The sequence below is a fragment of the Temnothorax americanus genome, unplaced genomic scaffold (assembly GCF_048541705.1).
Source record: "Temnothorax americanus isolate GAGA-0224 unplaced genomic scaffold, ASM4854170v1 Scaffold78, whole genome shotgun sequence".
Taxonomy (NCBI): domain Eukaryota; kingdom Metazoa; phylum Arthropoda; class Insecta; order Hymenoptera; family Formicidae; genus Temnothorax; species Temnothorax americanus.
In genome coordinates, this window is record NW_027509801.1 from 183,792 (window position 1) to 196,450 (window position 12,659).

Below are 12,659 nucleotides of genomic sequence, written 5' to 3' on the forward strand. Positions count from 1 at the left end.
TCTATGATCTATCAATTGGGACCGCACGATTGTAAAATTAATAAGATCCGCGACGAGGAGCTAGCTGCTCTTCGCGCTGGTAGAAGATAAAACAGGACCTCTCGATACTTGGAAAATGTAGATTTATGGGTGAACGTATCCGAGAGTTACGGGACGACGCGACTCGCTGTCCGCAAATTGTGATTTCGCTGCGGCATTTCCTCGGATTTCACTTATCGGAATTTTTGTGCCCCAGTAACCGCCCTCCGGGTTCGGTTAAGCGTCATTGATCGTGTCTCAGGAAAAATATGCTATTCCCTTCCGATCGAATCCATAATGATATATAATGATAACGAACTGAATTTACATAAACGTCCCTTATCAGGAGTCTCGAATCGCGTCCCCCCGCCCCCGATTGTTTGGAATGGGTAACCGATCTTCGAGCGGAAATGGAAAACAGTATTTATTTTCAACACACACAGATGAACATGTATATTTTATGTACGTATTATAATCTTTTACACGCATACATACTAAAAGGTGTCAAGTGTTTATAGAGAGAAACGCTATAACATATCTAATTGGGATAATATAGATTTTTTCCAAGCGCAATTTTTATAGTAATAATTATTTATATTCTTTTAATTGGAACTTTTATCGAAAGGTGCATATACTAAAACTAAAGATTTTTATATGAATTTTTCAGAGTGCAGATAGATTGGTATCGCGATGACGACCTGACGACAATTGATTTTTATTGCAGAGATGTTAACATGTAAATTTATCTACAATCTACATATATACTACGCCGCTGCCGTCTCTCTTTTCACCCTGCTGTCCACGAGATCGTCAACTGTCGAGACTCTTGACGTCGGTATATAGAGCGTTCCACTTATTGTTAGCTTGGTTCTCTCGGTATCTTCCGTGAAATTATTTTGTTCAAAGAGACGGATATTATGATTGTCAAAATCATTCTGAATCGATCATCCATATGAGCTTTTAAACAAAGAACAATACGCCGTGTTATATTGATTGGTGCAAAGGGGGGCAGTTCTATGTCTCTCTTTCACTTTGTCCGTCTCTCTGTCTCGTTTCTCTCTCTCTCTCTCTCTCTCTCTCTCTCTCTCTCTCTCTCTCTCTCTCTCACATTGTTTCTCTATCAAATTCTATGTTAAGTTGAAAAATCCAAATTTATTTTTGAATGGAAAGAAAAATCGAAGAGCTTGGCGCTTTCTATAGATGAAAAAAACGGCGATAATTTCGCTTCGTTTTTTTTTTCGTTTTCGCAGCTTGACAGTCGAAAGCAAAGAAGAAACATTATGCATGTAAAATATAATTTTTTCCTCATCGTACATTTCCCCGCGATGACACAGATAGAGGAAGCGGATATAACTTGAAATGAGCTCGAGATAGGTGGAACATCCTGTATAAACGCGGTATATGATATAGGGTGCACGGGGTGCACCGCAACCCGCAACCATCCCCCCGACTGGCCGACTCTCGAGGTCTCCCCGATGTTCTCGGAGCTCGGAGCCTGCGGAGAGACGCGAGCACCGTGCACCCGTATCGCCGAGACGAAGCGTGTCGAGGACGTCGTCGTTATCGCCGCTCGACAACGTTTCGTTGCTCCTAATACATATACGTGACATATGTGCGGCCACCGGCGCGTGCATCGCGCCGGCACAGCCTCCTCGCGCCTCGTCCCGAGTCCTGACGAGGCGACGACGCCGACGACGCCGACGACGGAGATATCGAACTCGCGGACGCACACCCTTTTCCGCACATCTCTTTCTCTTTTTTCCTCTTTTTCTTTCTCTCTCCCTTTCTAAAGAGACCGTTGATAACACTCTTTTATCGCGTTATCTGCAGCATCAACGGTACTCGAGCGGTCGCCACTCGTCGTTCCTTTTCTTTCTCCAAGCGGTTATCGATCTCGAGCGGAGCGCGTCGCGCTCATTATTATCTCCGCTTATCACAAAGCGGTTCATCGTCCGCGCGATGCACGTCGCCGCACGTGCCAATTAAGAATATCTAATTCCCGCGAAACGCGGTCACGGGGTAAATCCGATAGCGGCGTGAACGCGCGAGGGTGCGGTAAACAGCCGCGTACCTATATAATTAGACGGGGATATCTCGCGTGTCGAGGCAGCGAGCTAATCCACTTTTGCACGGAAGAAAATCCGGGAGCGTGACGCGAAAAATTGTGCCGGAATTACGCATGTATGTTATTACTGTTATTGTATAAACATAATATATTTATTTAGCGTTAGTATATCGATATTGTCATGTTTCTCCCGAGCGACAAATACAATTTATATTTGTACAAAGTTATCCAGATGATAGCAAAACGTGAGTGTGCAAAATTATGCAAACGTGTTGGGAAACAATTCTTGTATTGTTATGGCCACAAACATTGCGTAAACATGAATTATATAGTTCCGTCTAGGATTCATACTTATAGTGCTTTTACGGCAAAGATATGTAAATTGCAATGTGTAAATTGTTTCCATCAATAATATATAAACTGTACATAACGCATGAATTTATGCGTGTATGCGTATACATTTCCCGCATATGCTCCTGCGATAAATACTTATTTTCCGTACTGTATTAGGGCAACGAGCCAGGGTGATCCAGGTTGTGAATCAAGTTGAAATGAGTTACGATTTCAAGTTTGTATAGCTAGCTTCTTGAAACTAGATAAACATGCAATGTGTGCGAAAGATAAAAGAAATATTTTAATGGGCGCAAAGTTTGAATCCCTGTCGAATATACGATAAAATGTTCTTCTAATCTAATAATTCTGATGATTTTCCATAGGTATCGAAAGATATATATCTCTCAATGCTTGCTTAATTACTAATTAAATAATTGTTACAGGGAATGACATAAAATTGACATAAATTTAGATTTTGAAATGTTAAGTGAAATAGCTACTTGTGCGTGCTTGACGCACGCGAAACGTGAGGGGTGCATATTGCATCAAAATTATGCAAACGCTAAAGATAAATTTATGTATTGTTGCCACAAACATTGCGTAAACATGAATCCGCGCTAGTTCCGTCTAGCGTCTAGGATTCATATTTATATAACGGTGCTTTTGCGGCAAAGATGTGTAAATTACTGCTGCAAACTGTTTGCAGTCAGAATAGGGTACATTTGCTTCCATCAATAATACGCCAACTATTTACAACTTGATTGGTGATTACACCCGGAGTTTTCTGGCCAAAAATAACGAACGTCAAATAAACCGTTGCCTGAAATAAATTCAATATTTTTGCTGACCATTTTGCGACTGCATCTTTACACGTTATTTGCGCAAACGCAAACGCAAACACTCGTTACGAGTTTACGTAAATATGACGGGCGTTTTGCTATTTTGGGTGTACCCGGTGTACCCTACCTAAATTCTATTATTTTTTCGTTTCCGAGAAACCTGACGTTACTTTTGCCGAATAATGCGCGTGCGTTAAGTAATTACAAGTATTAAATAACAATAGAATAGAATAGTAAAATTTTCCATTGGTTTTTCCCAAATTTCGCGCCGGTGTGCAGTGCATTCATGCGTTAAAGTTATAATGAATGTTTTGAGGAGACTGTATGTGTGCGCGTACGTGTGAGTAATCATGTGCATGCACGGGTATCGGGAAGAGAAGAGGAGGGACTGGAGGATGCAATTGAGTGATGAATGCACCGCCGGGATGCATGCTCACCTAGTTATGCCATAACGGCGCATAACGTAGATAGATTCATCGCTCTCCACTGTTCTAATTCAAGTATTGAGATATCCTTAAATAGCAAAATCTATTTGCAGACCCTGCAAATCGAAGTCTTGCTCCTTTGGGAAAATGTGACTTCGTTCAATCGAGTCCTAATAATTCGACCTGATATTAATGTTCCGTGATTTTAAATTTAATTCATATAAAATTTATATAAATTTTTAAAATAACTCGAAATCTCTCGTCGTTTGATCCTTCCTTGAATTGCTTTATATTTTATATTCAAATATACTGAAAACATATTTCATTATTAGATGTATAACGTTGCAGATAAGGTTTCTGATTTTATCTCACATAATTCTCATCCAAATTTGAAAAACATGGGAAAGGAAAGGTCTCTCTCCAGGCGTGACATACCAAGCCCGTTTTCTCCAATGAAGATTGAATATGTGACTTATATCTCTTTCCCGTAAAAATTGCATGCGAATGTAACGAAACTGAAAAACGGAGTTTTAAGTTTCAGTCGGAATGAAGTGGACTCGTTGACGAGGATAAGACCTACTTTTTCAGAAACTGTAGCACCATGTAATAGCGCGGCAATTCCTGATGGTCGTTGAAAATCCGCCATCGAGAAAATGGTCATAAATCGAATAGGAAAATTTACTTTAATACTTTAGGCGAACTCCCCCGTGGCTCTGTGGAGGAATGGCCGACCCGTAGCCGATAGATCTCAAGATTCGATCTCACGGTTTACAGGAGATTATTAAAGAGTTAAAAAAATATTTTGACTGAAAATGCATGAAATGATGGCAACTCCCGTTTTAGGAGCAATAAACTTAAAAAACATATATACATACACAATATAAAAATTTACAAGTATATGAAGCATACTTGGAGAGAGATAGCGGGATATTGTCTGTTGAAAAATAGAAAAAAAGACGGTGGGCATTTCTCCTTTAAGAAATATATTCAAAGATATTCATGCTTAGATATTCAGAGGATGGATATACAAATCGATATTAGGTGATGAATTGATGTTAGATTGATGGTAGGTGATTTAATGTGCAATTTGCAAGACCACAATGAACGGAAATTAATTGCTTAATCGCTGATTCGAATGGCAATGCGTTAGTTCGATATATATATGTATATATAAGTGGTGGAATAACGTCATTACATTTATATATCTACACTCGTGGTATAAATATAATTAAAATCTATTTATAACGTAAGAGCCGATAATCCGACAACTTTCACACTTTTATGAGTCAACGTTTCGTGATTTTCATAGTGATTTATAATTGTTACTGAAATACAAAAAGCTTACACGAGTCTCTAAAGCTATTTAAATACTGTTACTTTTTTCCCATTATTGACAATTTGTTTAAGAGAAATTGAGAATGTACATTACATCTCGATGTTAACTACATATTCTAAAAGTTATGTTTATGTCTATATAATATAAATCTATCACACGTATAAAAAAAAAAAAATCTCGAATTTTTACACAGCTTTGAACTTTTGTACGCAATCATCATGTATATAACAGAATTTAGTTTGCACGATCAAATCGACGGAAAAGATGTATTACATTGATCCAATATTATGCAAAAAGAAAGATTGATTAATAAAAAAAATTAATAGCATCCATCGCGGATTTTTTCAAGATCATTTATATATTAAAAACATCAGAGTCCTAGAGTTGACAAAACAGTACGTCGAAGAACATGGTCCTTGCGTCTGAAAAATTTAGAAAGCGTAACGTGTACGTATGTCCTCCAACTTCTTCGACACCTCGGATGGCGTTCTCTCGAGATCGCCGGAGATGCTCTTCTGTTTAGCAGGCTCGATCGAGTTGAATTGTTCGCAGAGATCGCCGTCGATGACATTTTTTACGGGGTAATAGTACGACCGGAAGGACAGATGATCTCTGCCGCATAGAGGAGGATGCTCGGATCGCATGTGCATCTCCAGATGCTGGAAGAAATCGTGATCCTCGTGGCTTGTGAACGGTACGAGCACACCTACCGTTCCGCTTAGGGTTGTGTACACCAGACTCTCAGAGCCGCCCGGTATGAGAGTTGCCTTCTGCAACGACATTACCGTCTCGCCGACGTGGAAACACGCCACTGTGTCAGCTTTCTGGCTCGCACCATTCAGTAATCCTCGGTCCCAGAGAGCCTTGTTTCCGGTAGGATCTTCGTCTACATCGTCATTAATGCCAGTCGCCAATCGTATCTGAAAAGAGGAAAAACATGAATATAATAAATCGTATATAATTGTTATACAAACGCGTTGCACATTGCTAACAAAAATAAGGCGACCACGGGAAGAACTCACCACAGCTATGTTTCCGAATTTATCGGCGGTGGCGACGGTATCGTAATCCAACACGCACGTCGTCGTGATCCACCTGGGGTGCGTGTCATCCGCAAAAACGATTAACTGATTCTCCTGGCGCTTGTACCTCACAGCGTACACGGATTCCTGCACGTCGCTGACGTAGATCCGTTGACCAATCGCGTTGATCGATACGACAGCGTTCGGTATATGCTTGTTCTCGCACTTACGCAATAATTTCTTTTTACCCATGTCGTAAAGCCGTAACATCCTACCCACGCCGACCAGTACTCGACCTTGATACGGACAAATGGCCAATGGTACCTCATCTAATGGAGATTTGTGCAGCAGCTCGATACTGGTACACTCCGCATTTACTCTGGAACACAAAACAATCACTTTTGATTATTTCGTCACGAGAAATATCACGTTCGTTGAAAGTTGCTATAAAAATCAGCACTGCAGGACTACATCATTAAAATACAGACATCCAAATTGATAATCATCATTTTAGTATGCAAATATCAGAGAGAACACTAGGAATAAAGTGAGATATCTTACTTGTACGTATAAAGAAAACCGCCATTGCTAACTCTAGGATTCAATTGAAATTCTTTCGCGACTCCAACGATGAGAAACAGCTGGTCACCTTGATTGGCGAACTTCACGAGGCAAAGGCTGTAAAGGAAAAAAAAAATTATAACATTGGACAATTATGATTTTGATCAAGCTTGATTGTTCTTTTTTTTTTTGCTTACCATAACGCAGCTAGGTTTTGTTCGAAACGATGAACTTCGAACGTTTGCCCGGTAGTTGGTGCCATTATTCTCAGCATAGAAGCCCACAGTCCCGGGCCTGCCCGCGGAGCACCGAAAACCGCCTCGTTTGGTTCTTCCGACAGGAATGCCTCTGCCAATTCTCGAGCGACCGCCGCTTCCTCGGCACCGGCCGCCTCTTGCATCTCCTCTGCCATCTGCAGTCTTCTCTGTTGCTTAGTCTCTTCTGTGTAAGCGTTGTGTTCAGTCTCAATGACCACTAGATGCGCGGAATCGGGGTGAATCGCGAACTTCCTCGGCGTGTATTCCAACGGGAAGCTCACTTGATTGAACACGGCGCCAAGTTTTTCGAGAGCCAGGATCCTCAATGTGTTCGTCGATATGGCGACAATACCCTCCGGACACTGCTCGGAACTGAAGCCCGACGCGAATTCAAGACTCTCATACGATAGAGGCGTTAGATGAAAACGATTCTGATGGTAGTAACTCAGCCAGGATCGGCTGCTCATCGCCAGCACCGCCTGATTTCCTTGCATTCGTATTCTGAAGAGTTTAACGGGACGAGAGCCCAGGTAGCGAGTTCTCGTGTCTGCGAGATCGCCGGAAATCGGATCCAACACAGTTCTGAGTAGCACTCCGTTTTGCAAACCTGGAATTAATAGTAACATACAACACGTATTAAAGGCGATTTGACACAATTTTTTTAGAAATGAAAACTACGAGCAAAAATATAGATGCACAAGTTTGAAGATATAATTTACCTATATTCAGGTACAAACTGGATTGCTGTGGCGCCGCATCCTCGGAATTGTCCGCCTCCTTGGCGCCCATTTCCACGATGCATAAACTTTCCGCAGCCGCTGGTAATGCCTGCATGCTTCTCGGCGCTAGACAGTCCGAGGGATCCAACGATATTATCCTCACGGTATTGTCCTGTAGACCGACAGCCAGGAACCACGAGCGTTGCTCGCCCACTGCCACGTTTCCAAGGGCCATGCACATTACTTCCGAGGGCATCTTTTTCCTTTCCGTATACTCGTTCAATTGTCCGGTCTGAAAAGATACATGGATTAATAGAAAGCCATTACTGACGAAAAATTTTGCGATGATCTTGTTCACTCTCCATCAGTTCCAACCACTGAGCGATAGGCTCAGTTAGGTTGGTCATGCAAGATGAAATGAGTAGTATGCTCTTCGCATCTTCTACTTCTCCGAGAACAAGAATCAGACACCTCAGAGAGAACAAATAATGCGATCGTTGGAATAATCGCGGAAGCGTTAAGAATTATTGCAAATACATACAGGATCCATCTCGAAGTAGACTAGTTCCCCTCCAGTGAGGGCAATCACAACTTGACGTTGATTGACCGCGCATTTCACGATGGTCTTCTTGCCGGGTGCCTTCCATTCGTTGACACGCTTATCTGCTCGGATGTGACGTATGCCGTCAGGATATACCTGAAAGACGCGCGTTTGAGATTTCAGATAATTAAATTATATATTTCACGTGTCATATACTTAATAATAATAAAACAAAATATATTGGATTATGTATCATTGTAAAAATTAAAAGATTTTTGTAGTACGATTGTTGGGCCTGTAATACCAGGAAAGTTTAGACTAAATCCAGAACGTTCCAACGATGCGTGAGCCCGAATATTTTAGCACTTTTTTGCGACCGGCACGTGGTCAACCAGGTGCCGGAGATACCGAGTGCAATCGAGAGAAAAATTCTACAATCCCATGCATATACCATTGTCCCAAAAATATGAATTAAAAAAAAAAACCATCATTATTTTGATCAGACAATCTATTAATTTAGATTGTTATTTATAATTTAACCTAAAGTCAATTTAAAAATGTTTTAATGATCGAATCAAATTTTACTTACTTTAATTTTACATTACTCTCAAATTTAATACAACATGGGATGTATGGTTCACGCATGGGGTCCACGGAATACCATACAATATAATTTCCATGTGTAATGTACCTGCACCAATGCGTCCTCGCCCAAAGCGGAGCAACTCAAGGTCGGTGTTGTACCGAGAAAACCCGAGTCCGTTACTTCCTCGACAGTCTCGCCGATACTGAGTACGAGTGTGGCGTTCACGAAGGACACTATGATGTACGCATCATATTCCTCTGCAATCAAAATTACAAAGCTCATCCTCAATACGTAGGAAAATGCGTCGTCGAATCGAATATTTGAATTTGCACAGAGAGATATAATATAGGTGTCCTCGATCATTCGACTGCGCACGCTCTCGTGCGGCACAGAAAGAGTCGACGGGCTTTCGCCTACTTTTTTTTTCTTTTTTAATTTTTTTTTGTCGAACGAATCGACTCTTACTCGTGCCAATTTCGCGCCGAAGTTCCTTACCTTTCGGTCATTCAGAGTTCTGTGGGTCAACCAATAGCGCGCTGGCATCCTGAAAGAGAGAACTGGTGTTTGATAAGAGTGTATCAAGCCACCAGGTTCATTAATATCGTTTTATAAAACCGATGCTGTTTGTCTTTTTAAAGCAAAACTATACAATTTTCTTTTCCAAGTTATATTAAGTACTAATGTTCTTACCCCAAAGCTTTACGCAAATCTGTTCGAATTATGCTATTGAGCCACTTACGATCCACTTTCGCAAAAAGAGAATGGAAGAAACATAGAAGTATCTGTGATACTTGTAATGCGGACTGAATAGAATATACTTCAGTCGTCGTCGCTTCGACGTAAAAAAGATTTTAAAAGGATAGAGATAGAGACGAGACATGTGGAAAGTAAATTCTCAATGAAATGATAGCTAAAACTTATCAACTGTCGAATAAGCAATTCAAGTGGAAACATGCAGACAATTGTAGAAATATCATTTGACTAACCATCGATTCTTCTCTTCACAGTCCATACAGCATTTGGATTACCAGGCAGCTCGCTCACGGCCATCTCGGAAACTTCGAGACCATGGCGTAACACTCGTAACGTGGATCGCGGTCCTCGTCCGCAAGCGATATACAATTGCGGTGTATCTTCGTTCGCCAGATCTGCTACCTAACACAGTCAAAATCTCTCATAAAGCTTCTCGTCTTTTCCGCAAGAGAAAACCCGTGAGAAAAGAAAAATATCGTGATTACAAGTGTACGCTTGTCTCTCCAAGTATTCACTTCAATTTGCAATAACAAACCAAAGGCGACGAAGAGAATTCTGTTGTCGCACAGTATCCCACAGGAAAGAGACGAACGAGTAACGTCTCCTACCTACTTGACGTGCGTAGTCGAGAAAAAGAAAAACTTGTATCTCACAAAATAGATATATCACCTGACAAGCCATTATGGGCGAGAGACTGTCCATTTCGTCGACTAGCACTAGATTTCGAAGCGGTCGAGGGGCGAAGAAGAAAGTGTCACCTTCTTCCAGTGGCATTGCCGAACTAAATTCGGGCTCGTCGTCGTCGTCTCCGAGATGGGCTATTTGATACAGGTAACTGAAAAAAAGGACAATGCAATTGCTCTGTTTGCGGTAATTCGAACGCATTAGTTACGTGGTCCATAGTACTAACTGGTTGCCAAATTCCGAGGCGACGAACAGGAATCCCGTTTTCAGGACGCACATACTCGCAGCTACCGGTACCGTGTCGAAGTATTTCAGCTTAATTTCGGTGACCATGTCCTCGTCCGTCTCGAGGGTAATTTTGAAAATATCACCCTGCTCTGTCTGCGCCAAAAAGAAGAACATGCTCTTCGTCTTGTGCGTGGCCGAGCACACGAATATCATTCCTCTCTCAGGATCGTCCAAGTCGTTACGGCGTCGCGGAATCGGACAACGTATGTCGTGCTGATCCCCGAGGTTCTTGTACGTGAGATAGTTTTCGGAACAGATGAGTACGCCGCTTGGACCATCGTTGCCACCGGGCACAGACACAAGGAAGTTGGCGTGTTCCTCCAATGGCTCACTGTACTTCCGTACTACGTGATTTAGACCGAGATCAAGCTCGTACAGCGTAAGCGTTTGCTGCGTTTTCACCGCCGCGTCGCCCGTGGGATCGCTGTCAGCTTCCTGAATTAACATTTTTGCAAGAGATATTAAATATACACGCTTTATATGAATATAATACTGCAAATATGATCGCGTATAAGTATATCATAACGATGAATAGATGTAATCAATGCTAATCAGTTGAAACACGGAATAATAATCACGTAATACTATCAACAATATCTGTTATTAAAAAAGTGATACAAAAGTTACGCAAGTTTACCTCGTAATCGATCTCTAAACACGCAAACATAGGATTCTCAAAACCAACGTCGACGCCAACGGTATGATACACCAGAGTGTTGCTCTTATGAGCTTCCAATGGAGAAGAGATTGTAAGACGGGCCTCGGCGTCTCTGTTGAGAATGTACACAAGTTTCTGCTTTTCAATAGCACCTACAACAGTAAATATATAACAAAATATAACATTAGATTCGCATCAAAGTAATTAATTGTATTAATTGTGTTACCAATAAAATACCATCATAATAATAATAAAGATGTAATCAATGTTATTCAGTTGAAACACGGAAAGAATAATCACATGGTATTTAACGACAAGAATAACAATACAAATTGTTCCATAAAACTGCCGAAGGCACAAATGTGAGATAAAAAAAAATATATATATATATACCTATCATAACCGCTCTTCCTTTCGGATCGATAGCAAGATATTGGCCAGGAACGATGCGCCTACATCCACTCTTGCCAAAAGTCTCTTGATGTACCTTTTCAAAGCTGTTCTTAGCAGGAATGTACTCCAATATTACTATACGCCCAGAATCTGATCCGACGACAATGTAATCCTTCGTTCCGCCGGTCAATCTAAATGCCATGAGGGATCGAACGATGCCGAAAACTTCTACGGTCAGCAGGGTATGGACTTTTCCCGTATTCGGATCCGGTCGTAGCAGCTCTAACGATTTGCCGCGGGAGACGAGAATCTCCTGCATCTTACTGCCGGAGAAATTGCCGTGCACCGCGTGCGTGATGCCCGTGGCACGTTGGAGGGTCAGATTGTACAGATACATTTTGGCTAGCAAGCGTGTCGGCTTTTTCTATTCCTTCGTCGATTTCTCAACCGAGCGATGACGACGACGACGATGAATTAACGGAGGGCTTATAATCTCGACAAACGTCTCCGAGAGTCCATGCTCTGCAACGAGATGCGTATATGTAACAATTCAACGCGACACGCGCGACACGGCCCGCGTCGTTCTTACGCCGAAATTAAGTCGAAAGAAATCGTTAAGCACGAAAATGAGGTTGGCTATGAAAGCGGACGACTTCCAAGGATATTCTCTTTACCTCGATCAAGCTTTCGATGTGGTAACGCTCGACGATGCCTCCGGATTTTCCTTTCACGATCGAATCGACGATACTCGCCGTCAGGACGTCGCGAGCAGTTACGAGAGAACAGACGAACAGACGCCCAGACGCCGTTGTCGCCGCGTTTCGCGGATTTTACGAGTAGTAATCCCGTAATCCGCCGGAAACGACGCGCATCTGTCTCTCGTACTCTCGTCATTGACCGCAGAGACAAGAGTAGTGCGTACGTACAATCGAAAGCGTAAACGAACGTGATTGGTTACTACCATTGGATCCAACAAATCAGTATCGGTTGTCGGTTTCGTTACAAGATGACGATTTCGATGATTCGTTCCGAAAATATCCATTCGGACCATTAGGCTTATCACGACGAACATCGTATCCGGTGCGCGCGAAATCTATATTCATATTTGTAGAAATTTGATGGTATTGATTTTTATTGCAATAGAGAGAGAAAAGTGCGTTTTCTAGAGACTGTAATTAGTG

At 41.8% G+C, this 12,659-nt stretch overlaps 1 protein-coding gene across 1 annotated transcript; it reads right to left on the bottom strand.

Annotated features, from left to right (window-relative positions):
- Positions 1 to 4,980: 4,980 nt before the first annotated feature.
- Sf3b3 (splicing factor 3B subunit 3) lies at positions 4,981 to 12,350 on the bottom strand. The gene is made up of 13 exons (XM_077423343.1): positions 12,153 to 12,350; positions 11,479 to 12,000; positions 11,065 to 11,237; positions 10,366 to 10,862; positions 10,125 to 10,290; positions 9,689 to 9,857; positions 8,808 to 8,959; positions 8,117 to 8,272; positions 7,576 to 7,867; positions 6,797 to 7,463; positions 6,600 to 6,716; positions 6,039 to 6,417; positions 4,981 to 5,936 (listed from the first exon to the last, which is right to left on the bottom strand). Exons 2-13 carry the CDS (start codon positions 11,873 to 11,875, stop codon positions 5,448 to 5,450), a joined length of 3,654 nt encoding a protein of 1,217 aa, XP_077279469.1. The 5' UTR covers positions 11,876 to 12,000; positions 12,153 to 12,350; the 3' UTR covers positions 4,981 to 5,447.
- Positions 12,351 to 12,659: the final 309 nt, after the last annotated feature.